The 15,893-nt window shown below is 42.2% G+C and overlaps 1 protein-coding gene across 4 annotated transcripts; it reads left to right on the top strand.

The window, feature by feature from the left end:
• The first annotated feature begins 675 nt into the window (after positions 1-675).
• LOC121582062 (SWI/SNF-related matrix-associated actin-dependent regulator of chromatin subfamily B member 1-A) lies at positions 676-15,218 on the top strand. Of its 4 annotated transcripts, none has more exons than XM_041897584.2 (10): positions 676-821; positions 1,556-1,667; positions 2,053-2,161; positions 2,537-2,674; positions 4,895-5,079; positions 5,315-5,481; positions 11,706-11,896; positions 13,074-13,085; positions 13,599-13,730; positions 14,530-15,218. In XM_041897584.2, the coding sequence occupies exons 1-10, from the start codon at positions 678-680 to the stop codon at positions 14,567-14,569; spliced, it is 1,230 nt and encodes a 409-aa protein (XP_041753518.2). In that variant the 5' UTR covers positions 676-677; the 3' UTR covers positions 14,570-15,218. The 4 variants fall into 4 exon arrangements, with proteins under 4 accessions (XP_041753518.2, XP_041753519.2, XP_041753520.2 ...); XM_041897586.2 differs by having other exon boundaries at positions 677-821; positions 4,895-5,022; XM_041897585.2 differs by lacking the exon at positions 13,074-13,085.
• The last annotated feature ends 675 nt before the right edge of the window (positions 15,219-15,893 follow it).

Genomic DNA, 15,893 nt, shown 5'->3' with positions numbered 1-15,893 from the left:
CCTACAGTTTTGCAAAGTGTGTGTTACAAAATTGTAAACTGAGTGCAAAGCAGTGTTTGTGCTTTTAGTTTTGCAAACTCAGTGAGTGGTTTTGCTATACGTATTAATAGTTTTAGAAATTGTGCTACAAGAATCACGATTAGCGCTTAAGCATTCAGAAAAAACTGTAATATAATACATTTGAAATGATTTATACTTTTACTTTTGATACTTAAGTACATTTTTGCAATTACATTTACTTTTGATACTTAAGTATATTTAAAACCAAATACTTTTTGACTTTTAATAAAGTACTATTTCACTGGGTGACTTTCACTTGAGTCATTTCCTATTAAGGTGTCTTTACTTTTAGTGAAGTATGACAATTGGGCACTTTTTCCACCACTGGAGGAAGAAGGCTACTCTACTGTCCGAAATTGACAATCACACAGACTCCGCTGACACTACAAACAATCACAGTCACAGATGCACAATTTTCATTAGACCACCAACTCTCCACAGAGGTGGTAGCTACATATTTTTTTTTTTTTATGTTTGCCAAACATTTTATCACTGGTCAAATGCCAGGTTATTGACCATAGAAATACAGTTTTTATTTTTTCCTTCTTATCTTCACAAGATATCGCACCTTGGCGCCTACGCGCGGAACTGACGCTTTTAAACATGTCAGTTTGAGCATGCGCTGTGGAGCTTTGTTACTGTTAGCTACTTTGGCCCAGTTACTAGCTACTGTAAAAATGGCGTTAAGCAAAACCTTTGGGCAGAAACCGATAAAATTTCAGTTAGAGCAAGATGGAGACTTTTACATGGTTGGATCAGAGGTATGTATGAGCTGTATAATAACGGGAATATTTAGCTGGCAACACAGCGTACTGGCAGCCAGAATTTTGGTCATCATCAGCCTGTGAGGTTGCATTGTTGTGTCTGTTCTGAAAGCTAACGTTAGCAGCTAACTAGCCAAGTTAGCTAGCTAGAGCTCAAACTAGCTAACATCCCGCTTTGCAGAATGAATCATGTCTAGCTAACTAACGTTAGTTCGCTAGCACTGTCAAGCTTGCATGCAATTAAAGTGTAGTCTATACTTTGTATTGTAGGAGCTAGTACCATTGACCCATTCAATGGACAAACTACTTTGTATCAAGCTAACGTTAGGTAGCTAGCTAGCTAAGTCCGGCATTGTTGTGACCGTCCGGTCTGGAGTTGTGCGCTGGGTGGTTCTCTCCCAACATTGTTCATTCAACAACTCCAGACAGCTACTCCCTGCCCATACTATAGTCAAACACTATTGGAGATATGAGATGCCTTGGATCCCTAGGCAGCAACAAGATCTAGCTAACTAAAGTGAACAACTGTATAAATAGCTAGCTACAAGCCGACTCAATCGTTGGCTTGTAGCTAGCTATTTATACAGTTGTAAATCGTTGAGTTTCGTCGGCTAGCTAGCTACGTACTCCGTCAATACTTGGCTACATGAAGTGTAGGGGCTTGGGGTTGTTTCTGGGCTCTATACTCTACTAGTAAGCACAGAATAGCTGACTCTCTTCCTTACTCTCAGGTTGGAAACTACCTGCGTATGTTCAGGGGCTCCCTGTATAAAAGGTACCCATCACTCTCGAGGAGGTTAGCCTCCGTAGAGGAGAGGAAGAAAATTGTAGCATCATCTCACGGTGAGTGATACGCTCTTGACATCTTATACCATTTTTATTTTATTGTTATTCACACGTACACTTATACGCCCAGGCAGCAAGTAGCATCCTAGCGTCCTTTTTTTGTCGCGTTTCGTAAACAACAGGTGTAGCCTAACAGTGAACTGCTCACTTAATGGTCATTTTCTAACAATGCAGAGTTAAAGAAATAGTGACACGAGAAATAAACACACGGTATATGACAAATAACAGTAACGAGTAAAAAATAACATGACTATATACAGGGAGTACCAGTACCGAGTCGATGTGCAGGGGTAGTAGGTAATAGAGGTAGCTATGTACATCTAGGTAGGGGTAAAGTGAGTTAGTGCAAAACATTATTAACACATGGTTACATAACTTTTAGCCACAAGTGTGACTCTGCTGAAGGCATCCGAATGTGAAGAGATCTTCGAGGGGAACGATGAGAAGTACAAAGCTGTTTCTATCAGCACAGAGCCACCGGCCTACCTCAGGTAATGCCTACTTGTTATCTACATTTACATATTTTACATTTTAGTCATTTAGCAGACGCTCTTATCCAGAGCAATTTACAGTAGTGAGTGCATACATTTTCATACTTTTTGTACTTGTCCCCCTTGGGAATGGAATCCGCAACCCTGGAGTTGCAAGCACCATGCTCTACCAACTGAGCCAAACGGGACCATTACATACGAGTCCTGCGTAACAGCTAGTGCATGACAATATCGACTATTACCAAATTGTGCCTTTTCAAGCTACCTACAGGCACCTTGGCGTGTGAACAAACCCAAATGGGTTTCATTGGTCACAGTATTGCATTTTCAATGTCCCCACATTCTCAAAAGTCCCTACTTCTCTGTCCATCTCAGGGAGCAGAAGGCGAAGAGGAACAGCCAGTGGGTCCCCACGCTGCCCAACAGCTCCCACCACCTGGACGCCGTTCCCTGCTCCACCACCATCAACCGCAACCGCATGGGCCGCGACAAGAAGAGGACCTTCCCCCTGTGGTGAGGAAAGCCCTTCCATATTGGCCAATGTTTGTGGATGTATTCATATAAATACAACTACAAATATACTTTGATTGCTTGTGTACCATTTATATAGATGTGCCCTTTATTTTTATTTTTTTAATAAACTAAGTTTTTCACATTTTTCACAAAAATACAATCCAACTTTCACATCAATACATTTGAGTTCATAATTACATAACATCATTTGCAGATGTAAGTGTCAATTTCTTCTTTTTAGTTATGTTTTGATTTGTTAAATTTTTTTGTGTTAGAACAAAAAGTTGTTTTATAGTCTTAATGAATCTTGTCTTCCAAATTGAGAGACATTGCTGCATTTTTCAGGCCAGGTTAGAATGGCCCTTTGACTCTTGAGAGACTGGCTTTCTACTCTGTTTCTCATTGACCGCTGCAAGGTCCCGATATGGCCACACAAGGAATCTCAGATCTGCTTGCTCAACGGCTCTCATCAGTGAATGGATGACTGTATAGCCGCGATCCATTATGGGGAACCTTCAGAGTGTGGGAAAATTAAGGGATGGTTCAGTCGCACTCTATATCACCCTCCTGCTCTCAAGCTATTTGGGGGTCAGGCGATGCAGTCTGAGACAGAGGCCATCCAGGGTCACTGGGACTCCTTCCTCTTGTTTTTACATTCGGTAGAGTTGCTCGTTCATCATCAGCTGCTTTTCCGATGGTCTTCCAGAAAGCAAGCCCTGTCTCCTGTCCTGACATGACCGTCTATGAAAACATACCTCCCTCTCTCCCCCTTCCCACAGCCCACTCGTCTACATCACACACGCATTGAATTGTGTGGCTGGAACTTATCAAAACATATGTTTATACAGGGGCATTTTTTGCTGACCTTGAAAGATGGAGGCTTTTAAGTGCCGTTGCCATGTTTTCAACAGGCATGGTCTCTGACCGTAGCGCTTGTTTTCATGCTGGAATTGCAAGGTGGCCATCTTTGTTTAGTTGCTGTGTGCGTTTGTAACTACGGTTTAGATAATAAATAGGGAAGTACATACTCAATTATGTTAGGGTCTTGTTTATCTGATGGTAGAAAAGTTAGTTTTGTAATAGGACACCCTTAACTTGTGAAAAATGTAGGCCTAAATAACTAAATTATTTGAACAAACAAAGAGTGATGCAAACTGTGGGTGAATAAACAGTGATGCTTTTTCACCTCGTATAGCCTAAGTTGCTAAGGCAACAGGGTGGGGTAATAAACAACACTTGTTTACTTCGGAGGTCTAACACTTTTCTGTGGGTTTTGAATCCTTAAAAAATGTTGGACCTAGTATCACTTTCCCAGCTAGGTTGTCAACAGTTGACACAATGTCTCCAAAAGGCCTCTACAATGCTAGAAATAACATATTTTTTTCAAGACCTTGAAAACACACAACGTAAGCATGTATGTCTCAAAGCATTGCTTATTTTGCTGTGGTTTTGGCGAGACCCATCTTGTGGCTTCTCTAGTGAACATCTCTCCTTTCTCTGACGCAGATGTGATCTGCTGAACAGTGCATGTTGTGCAAGCTGCACTCTGAATGTTAATGTTGATAGACATCTAGACCAGAAAATACCCTATAAACCAGTAGAGTAGACAGATCTATGAATCTTTCACAGTCCACCCAATTTGTCGGGACAGTAGAATTTGCCATTGTTGAATTTTAATTTTATTAGCATCCCAATTAACTGATGTCATGACATCGGCTAATATTCCTGGGGTCCAACACAGAACTAAAAATAATTTACTAAGAATGTGTAGACTACTACCCTGGCCATTTCTTTATGTGTGGAGCCAACTCTTCTGTCGTTGTCAAGCCATACGGTTAGCATGACAAATGAACAAACACAGAAAGGAGTTGGCGCAAGTACAAACAGACTAGACCACCAGGCTAGTAGAATGCTGACAGAGAGAGACACACAGAATTCCCATGTGATAAGCATCAATTCATCATACATTCCCAATGGTGTATCAGATATGGCCACCAGTGTACAATGACGTTGATTGGATTAATCTTTTGCTAGCAATGACCTGCTGCAGGCGAGTAAAAGCTAAATTAGCGGTAGATTTTAGAGCCTGTTATTCATGATAAATGTCTTTAAAGGTGTCTACAATAACTCTGTAGGATGCCAACAAATGACGTACTAACGTTTCGTAGATTGTAGCGTAATCTAACGCCTTGTCTTCCCCCTCTTCTTCCCTCTGCGAAGCTTTGACGACCACGACCCGGCGGTGATCCACGAGAACGCGTCTCAGGCCGAGGTGCTAGTTCCCATCCGTCTGGACATGGAGATTGACGGGCAGAAGCTCAGAGATGCGTTCACCTGGAACATGAACGGTACTGCTCCACTCTCCATCCCCCGGGTGGAAGACTGCTTTGGAGCGACAAAGTCCAGTTAAGGGTGTTATTCTGAAAACAACCTAAAATGCTGTAGAATTGTTTGCCTGTAACAGAAACGGCCTCAAAAGCCACACTGAATGCATTTCATTAATCTAAAGTGGCTTCCTTCCTATCCTTGCCTCCTCTTTTTTTATGTGCACTGATCTGAAGATGCATGAACATACACATAGGAAGCCTCTTTAGACTAATGAGACTCACCCCTTCACTCTCCCACCATCCTCTCCTTCAGAGAAGCTGATGACCCCGGAGATGTTTGCAGAGATCCTGTGTGACGACCTGGACCTAAACCCCCTGGCCTTTGTCCCGGCCATTGCCTCAGCCATCCGCCAGCAGATAGAGTCCTACCCCACAGACAGCATCCTGGACGAGCAGACCGACCAGAGGGTCATCATCAAGGTGGGTACACACACTAGGGCCCTATACAATTTGTTTTTAGTTTTTTTTGCCTGTTTTTGTTTTTACAGGTTTCCGTTTTTTCTGGTTTTCGCTCTCAAAATCATACATTTTTTAAATAGAAAAACAACAAAAGTTTGTTCTTAGTCCACAACAATGCTTAAACCACTTCACAAAGCCACTTTTGAGGTCTCTGAAAAAATTGGTGTAGTTACCCTTTAATGCAAGTGCCACCAGCCAGAGACTGCGCTCATGTGATTGCAGAGTTTGCAAAAACAAATCGGCACTGGAGTGATGCAAATAATCATGATATCACTCTTAGAGCCGAACCGATATGAGATTTTTGGGTCTAATACAGATTTTAGGGAAGCAAAAGTCACCGATTACCGTTATATCTACCGATATATTGTTTGTTAGAGGTGGAACGAAAAACATATATTATTTTTTACACCAATTGTGCTACAAAGTATTACCAGATACTCTGATGATTTCTTTAAAAAATATTTTTTCTATCTTTTATTTAAGAACATTTTATTTGTGGTTTACAGGATATCCAACAAAAAGCAACTACACTGAGGGGAAAAAAGTATTTGATCCCCTGCTGATTTTGTACATTTGCCCACTGACAAAGACATTATCAGTCTATAATTTTAATGGTAGGTTTATTTGAACAGTGAGAGACAGAATAACAACAAAAAAATCCAGAAAAACGCATGTCAAAAATGTTATAAATTGATTAGCATTTTAATGAGGGAAATAAGTATTTGACCCCTCTGCAAAACATGACTTAGTACTTGGTGGCAAAACCCTTGTTGGCAATCACAGAGGTCAGACGTTTCTTGTAGTTGGCCACCAGGTTTGCACACATCTCAGGAGGGATTTTGTCCCACTCCTCTTTGCAGATCTTCTCCAAGTCATTAAGGTTTCGAGGCTGACTTTTGGCAACTCAAACCTTCAGCTCCTCCACAGATTTTCTATGGGATTAAGGTCTGGAGACTGGCTAGGCCACTCCAGGACCTTAATGTGCTTCTTCTTGAGCCTCTCCTTTGTTGCCTTGGCCGTGTGTTTTGGGTCATTGTCATGCTGGAATACCCATCCACGACCCATTTTCAATGCCCTGGCTGAGGGAAGGAGGTTCTCACCCGAGATTTGACGGTACATGGCCCCGTCCATTGTCCCTTTGATGCGGTGAAGTTGTCCTATCCCCTTAGCAAAAAACACTCCCTTAGCATAATGTTTCCACCTCCATGTTTGATGGTGTTCTTGGGGTCATAGGCAGCATTCCACCTCCTCCAAACACGGCGAGTTGAGTTGATGCCAAAGACCTCGATTTTGGTCTCATCTGACCACAACACTTACACCCAGTTCTCCTCTGAATCATTCAGATGTTCATTGGCAAACTTCATACGGGCCTGTATATGTGCTTTCTTGAGCAGGGGGACCTTGCGGGCGCTGCATGATTTCAGTCCTTCACGGCGTAGTGTGTTACCAATTGTTTTCTTGGTGACTATGGTCCCAGCTGCCTTGAGATCATTGACAAGATCCTCCCGTGTAGTTCTGGGCGGATTCCTCACCGCTCTCATGATCATTGCAACTCCACGAGGTGAGATCTTGCATGGAGCCCCAGGCCGAGGGAGATTGACAGTTATTTTGTGTTTCTTCCATTTGCGAATAATCGCACCAACTGTTGTCACCTTCTCACCAAGCTGCTTGGCGATGGTCTTGTAGCCCATTCCAGCCTTGTGTAGGTCTACAATCTTGTCCCTGACATCCTTGGAGAGCTCTTTGGTCTTGGTCATGGTGGAGAGTTTGGAATCTGATTGATTGCTTCTGTGGACAGGTGTCTTTTATACAGGTAACAAGCTGAGATTAGGAGCACTCCCTTTAAGAGTGTGCTCCTAATCTCAGCTCGTTACCTGTATAAAAGACACCTGGGAGCCAGAAATCTTTCTGGTTGAGAGGGGGTCAAATACTTATTTCCCTCCATTAAAATGCAAATCCATTTATAACATTTTTGACAATTATTTTTTCTGGATTTTTTTGTTGTTATTCTGTCTCTCACTGTTCAAATAAACCTACCATTAAAATTATAGACTGATCATTTCTTTGTCAGTTGGCAAACGTACAAAATCAGCAGGGGATCAAATACTTTTTTCCCTCACTGTATAGCCTCTATAAATACGACAGTAAAATATGTTTAAATATGTTTTATCTTCTTAGACACATTTTGAAGTTGGCCCTATCTGTGGCAGTGCATAAGAAGTATGCAAAAGTGTTTGCTAGGGGTGGCTGGCTGAGAGAATTAAACTTTGTCTCAAAGTCAATCTGAAACGGCACTGTTCACAAATAAGCATTGAAAGGCAGTAACCTGCTGTTCGTAACTAGGTATCAGCATTTGTCTTGAGTAGATTTACTACAGTGTTTACAACAGTCAAAGGTCATGTAAGCAAACACTTTATGGCAACCTCGCAGTGAGAGTACGTTATATCAAGCGCAAGCTAGCTGTTCATTACGACAATGTTTCCTTACAGAAACCATATGTACATTACATTGTAATTCAATTCGAAAGGTATTGGCTATAAATTTCAACTGCAAATGTCATGCGCTGATGACTGAAAACGTTTATGCAGGCATATCTTGCCGCACTGGTTTTAATCACACATTCTAATTTAGCTAGCTAGCTAAAGTTAGCTACTTATCTCATCATTTAATGCAAGCACATGGCCTGAATGATAGATCTGCGCCAACTGTCTTGCTTTTTGCAGATTGCATATTTGGGAAAACAACTAACTAAATAAGCCCACCAGCTAACAAAATAGGTCCATACAGTAACAGTGTTATTTTTGTATCAATGACGAGTGTTCACTTTGGCGCCAATCCAGTGTTGGCACATAAGTATCACAGATTGTGAGCTAGCTAAGCTACCTAATCATGTTTTTCATGAAATTGGATGATATTTGAAGGAAACCAGATCAAAGTATGATGACCAAAGTATGAAGAATGAATGTTGCTTCTACGTTGATAAAGTTTGATCATAGTTACTCGTCTCCTCCACCATGTCAAACACTTGGATTCATTATTAAGGGGACAAAGTGACATCACCTTAACTCTCATTTTGATACACCAATGGTAACATGATATTCTCTTACCTACCGTAATTTAAATAAGTACCAGCGCCTTGTAACCAACATCGGAGAAGGCGTGTTTGCAGAGGGGCGTGGTTTATATAGCTAGATAGCTACTCTACTGGTACCAAAATTGGACTGTAGGGTGTCGGCAAATATAATAAAAAGTTTACCCTATTTATCTATGGCAAAGATACTTATGTTTCCCCTTTCATCTGTATCTGGTTACCGGCTAGCTAGGTCTTCAGCCAGCATGGAACAAAAGGGGGGTGGTCGTTAAACTCTGACGCAGTTGTCAAGTCAACACATCCGTCAGTGCAGCTGTGAACCGCATCACAAGAGACATGCCAAATGGGAGATGTAGAAAACAATTATATATATATATATATATATATATATATAAATGATCGATGAAATTTCAATGTTTGAGTTGCTTTGTGTATCACCAAATTTGCTTGATGATTTTACTGCAAAACTCCTCACTGCATCCAAGTTGCGTTCAGAAAGTATTCAGACCCCTTGACTTTTTCCACATTACAGCCTAATTCTAAAATGGATTAAATTGTTTTTTCCCCCTCATCAATCTACACACAATACCCCATAATGACAAAGCAAAACGGGTTTTTAGAAATGTGTGCAAATGTATTAAACATAAAATACAGAAATATCACATTTACATAAGTATTCAGACCCTTTACTCAGTACTTTGCTGAAGACCCTTTGGCAGCGATTACAGCCTCAAGTCTTCTTGGGTATGACGCTACAAGCTTGGCACACCTGTATTTGGGGAGTTTCTCCCATTCTTCTCTGCAGATCCTCTCAAGCTCTGTCAGGTTGGATGGGGAGCGTCGCTGCACAGCTATTTTCAGGTCTTTCCAGATATGTTAAATCGGGTTCAAGTCCTGGCTCTGGCTGGGCCACTCAAGAACATTCAGGGACTTGTCCCGAAGCCACTCCTGCGTTGTCTTGGCTGTGTGCTTAGGGTCGTTGTCCTGTTGGAAGGTGAACCTTTGCCCCAGTTTGAGGTCCTGAGTGCTCTGGAGCAGGGTTTCATCAATGATATCTCTGTACTTTGCTCCGTTCTTCTTTCCCTCAATCCTGACTAGTCTCCCAGTCCCTGCCGCTGAAAAACATCCCCACAGCATGATGCTGCCACCACCATGCTTCACCATAGGGATGGTGCCAGGTTTCCTCCAGACGTGACGCTTGGCATTCAGGCCAAAGAGTTCAATCTTGGTTTCATCAGACCAGAGAATCTTGTTTCTCATGGTCTGAATCCTTTTAAGTGCCTTTTGGCAAACTCCAAGCCAGCTGTTGTGCCCTTTACTGAGGAGTGGCTTCTGTCTGGCCACTCTACCATAAAGGCCTGCTTGGTGGAGTGCTGCAGAGATGGTTGACCTTCTGGAAGGTTCTCCCATCTCCACAGAGGAACTCTAGAGCTCTGTCAGAGTGACCATCGTGTTCTTGGTCACCTCCCTGACCAAGGCCCTTCTCCCCCGATTGCTCAGTTTGGCCGGGCGGCCAGCTCTAGGAAGAGTCTTGGTGGTTCCAAACTTCTTCCATTTAAGAATGATGGAGGCCACTGTGTTCTTGGGGACCTTCCCCAGATCTGTGCCTCGACAAAATCCTGTCTCGGAGCTCTACGGACAATTCCTTCGACCTCGTGGCTTGGTTTTTGCTCTGACATTCACTGTCAACTGTGGGACCTTTATATAGACAGGTGTGTTCCTTTCCAAATCATATCCAATCAATTGAATTTACCACAGGTGGACTCCAATCAAGTTGTAGAAACATCTCAAGGATGATCAATGAAAACAGGATGCACCTGAGCTCAATTTCGAGTCTCATAGCAAAGGGTAAATAAGGAATTTCTAAACCTGTTTTCGCATTGTCATTATGGGGTATTGTGTGTAGATTGATGAGGGAAAAAATGTATTTAATCAATTTTAGAATAAGGCTGTAACGTAACAAAATGTGGAAGAAGTCAAGGGGTCTGAATACTTTCCGAATGCACTGTAGGCTCTTCAAAGAGCTGTCAGTCAAGGCGAGTTCATGAATATAAGCTCCCCGCCCACTCAGCCTCTTTTCAAACTTCCTGGTAGCCATGAGAGAGAAATTACTTTTCAGAATAACTGTTCAGGACCTATAACTAAGTGCGAATATGATGAGGACAGGGCTGCTTGCTTGGGGAAGGGTACTTTTGATTATTTATTTATTCAAATATGCTGGTTGTGGCATGCTACTCACCCTCAAACCACCATGCCTGCTCTCTCTCAAATTGTGACCTAGGATTGGATGATGTTCAATGAGCAGCTCGTCAAGCGCCCTCTTCAGGCAACCATTGAAATGTAAAAATGCTTAACACAAATGAGCAGACGTATTTGTTGATTCTATGTATTTAATATCGGCGCTTTTATCTGTGTAATAAAGACTGATACAAATATTTCTGTGAAAGGCTAATATCGGCCGATAACCGATTTATCAGTCGGGCTCTAATCATTCTGCCAGGTAGGCATAGGCTACTTTGTAGTGAAAAATTGAGAAGGTTTTTGGGAAAGCCTTTCCATCTACCAGCAGATGGTTATCATTAGCATTATCGCTAACGGCTACACAGAGTGTAGACCAAACATACGAGCACCACACAACACACACAGACGGGCATTACTGTGCCCTTTCAGAAAGTTGCAGGAAAATACAAATCACTGATGCATTTTGTTCATGTCTTATGATTTAACTTGGGCAAATGAATGAATTTTCTAATAAGTTGAATACATTTAGTTGATTTCCTACTAAGTTCAATGCATTTTTGAATATTGTTAAATTCCGTTTTAATGTCTGGATTCCGTGATTCCGTCCGCGTTTACCGCAACGTGGATTTTATAGGGCCCTACACACACACACAGTCTGTCTGTCAGTCAGTCTGTCTCACACACACACACAAAGACAAAGACTTCACTGCTGCAAAGATCAAGGGCTGTATCTCAATAGTAAAATCAAGTGTCTGCATCTGGCCCAAGTGCCGCCAGTTTGAGACCCCTGTTTGTCACAACATCACTCGTATACATACTGTATCGCTTAAACTGTTTGTTGTGTGTGACTCAGCTGAATATCCACGTGGGGAACATCTCCCTGGTGGACCAGTTTGAGTGGGACATGTCGGAGAGGGAAAACTCTCCGGAGACGTTTGCCCTCAAGCTGTGCTCCGAGCTGGGCCTGGGAGGAGAGTTTGTCACCACCATCGCCTATAGCATCCGCGGCCAGCTCAGCTGGCACCAGAGGACGTACGCCTTCAGGTAACACACACACACACACACACACACACACACACACAAGAACAACACAGGACACCCGCACAGACAAGAACCTTCACACACTCATGCTCGGTCAGACAAATTAATGTCCAATGCATTGCCCAGAGTACTGATGAAATTGAAAGTTGAGGTAGAAATACCTGCACACATATTTGCTTGGAAAGTATTTGTTGCAACACCCACACATTTTTCAGCCTAGACGCAGCATTCCCCAGTGCCTCATTCTGTCCTGTAGAATAGATGTCTTAAATACTCAAGATTTGAGGTCGCCTGCATCGTGGAACATTGCTGGAATAAGGCCAGAACACATTTAGTTCACCTAATGTTACTATGTTCTGTGTTCTTTAAGATTAACTGTATCTCACAGTGACATGAACATGGAGTGAGGTCAGGTTAAGGCGTTTGTGTGTGTGTGGAGGGGTGTAGCAGTTGGCTGCTTGCCTATGACTCACAAAGTGGATTTAGATTTCAAACACATACAGACTGCCTGCGTCCTGTTTACATCACTGAGTACACAAACACACACACACCTACATCCATTATTCACAAGCACAAATACCATGTGTTTTTCCACCAAAACAAAAACCTCGCTACCCCTCATCTGTTCAAATAGTACTCTCCAGCAAACTGAACCCTGAAACAGTTCCTTTAGTGTGTAATGGCATTCGTTTTACATATTGAAATATCTTAACGCTGTACAGATTTCCCCCCGGCCAGTGACACAGACATACAGCCATTTTGTTTGTGTATATGCTCCTCCCCCCACTCTGCCTTGCATGGTTTGTCTCACCAGCTTGGCTCGGTTCATTTGGGACGTTTGGATCATTTGGGCCCTGCTTATCAATCAGTGTTGGGCTCAATTCAATTTCACTATTGGTCATTTCATGAAATGTACTGAAATAGCACATTAACAAATTTAGAAATGTCAGATTTTTTATTTTCTTTAGTATTAGTAAACAATTGACATTCCATTGGTTTCGGTTTTGAGCCCAACCCTGATGCCAATGCTTTCCGAGTCATTTCAAGCCATTGATTGTGTGTAAATGGGAAATGAGGAGTTTTGCTAACATCATAATCATCATCATGGCTTGTTTTGTTTTGCATTGCAAATTAATTCTCTTTTCTACTCTCTCTCCCCCCACTTGTCTGTCCCTTATAGGTCTGATTTCAGGTCAATATGCTTTTGAATTACTTGACCTACCCCCCCCTCTTCCCCCAAGCTTAACCCTCTGCCACCCACCCACGTTCTCTTGACACGGTCTGCCCTGGGAAGCTGAGTACATTTACACTTTATATCTCTTTCGCTCTCTCTCGTCCGTTGACTTGACTTTGCAGTACTCTCTTTTGATTGATGGATGCTTTATGACTTTGGCTAAGTGTGCTAGTGGTGAATCAGTGCTTTACTTTCCTACTTTTACATGGCATCTTGGGCTTGAAAAAAATACATGGTAGACATTTTTGGAAAACTTTAAGTTCCAATAAGTCAAATTTTTGTCCCTTTGTATCAAGGGTGTGTCTATTCCTCATCAAAATGGGACTAACCCACAAGAGCGACAAAAATGTTTGCCTCTTATTTGCTCTCCCACTTCTTCAACACACCATGACCGCAGCATGTCCCATCCTGGGCGCTCTCTTCCTCGTTTGCGTCTTTGACTTCCTGTCGCTCTGATGTCATTTCCTGCAGTGAGAATCCCCTGCCTACGGTGGAGATCGCTATCCGCAACACAGGTGACGCCGACACGTGGTGCCCCCTACTGGAGACCCTGACGGACGCAGAGATGGAGAAGAAGATCAGGGACCAGGACAGGAACACCAGGTAATAGAGAGAGATGGCCTGCCATTCAAAACCTGGGTTCTTTCTCAATTCATCTTTCCTTTTCGATTCCTCGCATCCTCTCTCCTTGCCTACTTCTCAAAACCCATTGGAGAAGAAGATTCGAGGGGAGGGACCTTGGACCTTCTACAGTTGAGAAGGAGTTGAGGAATCACAGAAAGACATTGAGATAGAGCCTTACTCTACGACTAGTGCCCTCTCCTAGTCTCTATGTCCACTGTTGTAGAATGGCTTAAATTGTCAATTTTTTTGTTCATTAGTGCAAATAATTTTGTATGTCATCAATTAAGTTTTCAAGATAGAACACGCATCATCATGAGTTTTTGCTCTGTACTGTTCTCTAATTTGAAAACTTGACTGCTGACGTGCACAATTTAGGTGGATTGTATTAACTGGGGACTAATGTGTGTAATATTCCTTTTAATGGGCGATGGAGCATTGTGGTGGAACTTATTAGAACTCACCCTGTCCTCTAGGAAGCGATCATTAAAGAAAGTGGGCTGGCCAGAGGTTAGAGAGACAGACCAGTAACCGGAAGGTTGAGGAGAGACCGCGAGATGGTTTTGCCTCAAAATCAGACATTGTTTTTGGTCTGCACCAGTCAGACCATTGAAAACTGATCTGAGCAAAACCACTTTATAATTTGGAATAGGGTATCTGGTCAGAAAAGTATGAAAGCCTGAATCATCAGATTCCCCATCTAAGAATATTCTCTACTGTATTCATCCAGCCTATCTGCCATCGGCCACATAATAATCTATTCCATGTGTTTTCCTTTCAGGCGCATGAGACGACTTGCCAACACTGCCCCTGCCTGGTAGAGCGAAGCAGCAATAAACTACTACAGAGCCTCTGGTCAACTAACGGTCAGCCCCAATGGGCCCTCTGACACACACACAAACTCAACAATAGACATTCCACTGGTCCCTTCTTACAGCCCCCATAATGTTAACTAACTCTATGCTTGGCTGTCATGTCCTCTGGACACAGATCCAGGACCATTGTCACATACCGAACTCCATTAATTAGAATTACATTTGATCCAGGAACAGAGACTTTTGTTGAAGGAGCCTTATCCATTTCTATTGATGAATCCCAATCCAAGCCCCTGTAGTGGTTCAAGCCGCTACTCATTTCTGATGAGATGAGGTGGTAAATGACAGGTGCCATGGGCAGAGTGTATGGATCAGTATGAAATGTAGCCTTTGTTGTTTCTACGGACTCACCATCCAAGTGAGCTCAAACTGTAATACTGCTCTGATGCACTCGTATCCCTCTTGATGGACGATGCAGATGGATGACTGACTGACGTGTCCGTTAATAGAAACTATTGTTACACTCGAGCAGACTCAACTCTTGCAAATAATGTAAACGTATGTATTGTGCTTTCTTTTTGTAAAGGTGCTGTTACTTTTAGTCAACGTTTTTGTTTTGTTTCCTTTTTTTAATAAAATGCCATGTTTGTTGCTCTACAATTGTCAAGTGGGCTATTATTCATTGTCACTGAGGTACTTAAAGTAGATATGCTTCAGTTTGTGTGGCATCAATTCTGTTTCTCTTTAGTTCGCTCAAGCTCTTCCTTGTGACCTAATCTCCCATACTGAAGTGCTGAATCTGCATGGTTTCTTGGTTAAACACAATTTTAACTCTGGTCCCCATTTTAAGCTGATTATACTGAACAAATCTGTACACCAACACTTTTCACATTTGAGATATTGTGTTCTCAGGGTAAGATTTTCCAGTGTGGCCCTTTGAAATGCAAGATGCCATATCTTTTATACGGTCAGCAATTGGAGATCGTTCACATGAAACTGAAAAGACTAAAAGATTAACGAAAAACCACAATCCTTTGGCAACCAATCCCATTTCTTTCATTGGTGGTAGTGTTGGCACTGATGAATGAGCTGGAAGGGCTGTTTCAGATATATGGACGTTCCTCTGTGTCATTCACCACATTGTAAGTTACATGCAAAACTACAGGAAATCACACTAGTATGCACTTGACATGCCTCCAAGGGCATTGTAAGTGCATTTGAGTATTTCTCCAGATGAATTTTACATATTTAAATGTGGAGAAAAACTACTTTACTAGCTGTGTTTGTTAAAGAATAGACCAGCTGTTAACACAACTTCAAGCTAACGGAT

Source organism: Coregonus clupeaformis, chromosome 15 (assembly GCF_020615455.1).
Source record: "Coregonus clupeaformis isolate EN_2021a chromosome 15, ASM2061545v1, whole genome shotgun sequence".
NCBI classification, from domain to species: domain Eukaryota; kingdom Metazoa; phylum Chordata; class Actinopteri; order Salmoniformes; family Salmonidae; genus Coregonus; species Coregonus clupeaformis.
The sequence above is the reverse complement of the archived record's forward strand: the minus strand, read 5'-3'. Positions and strand labels throughout refer to the sequence as shown.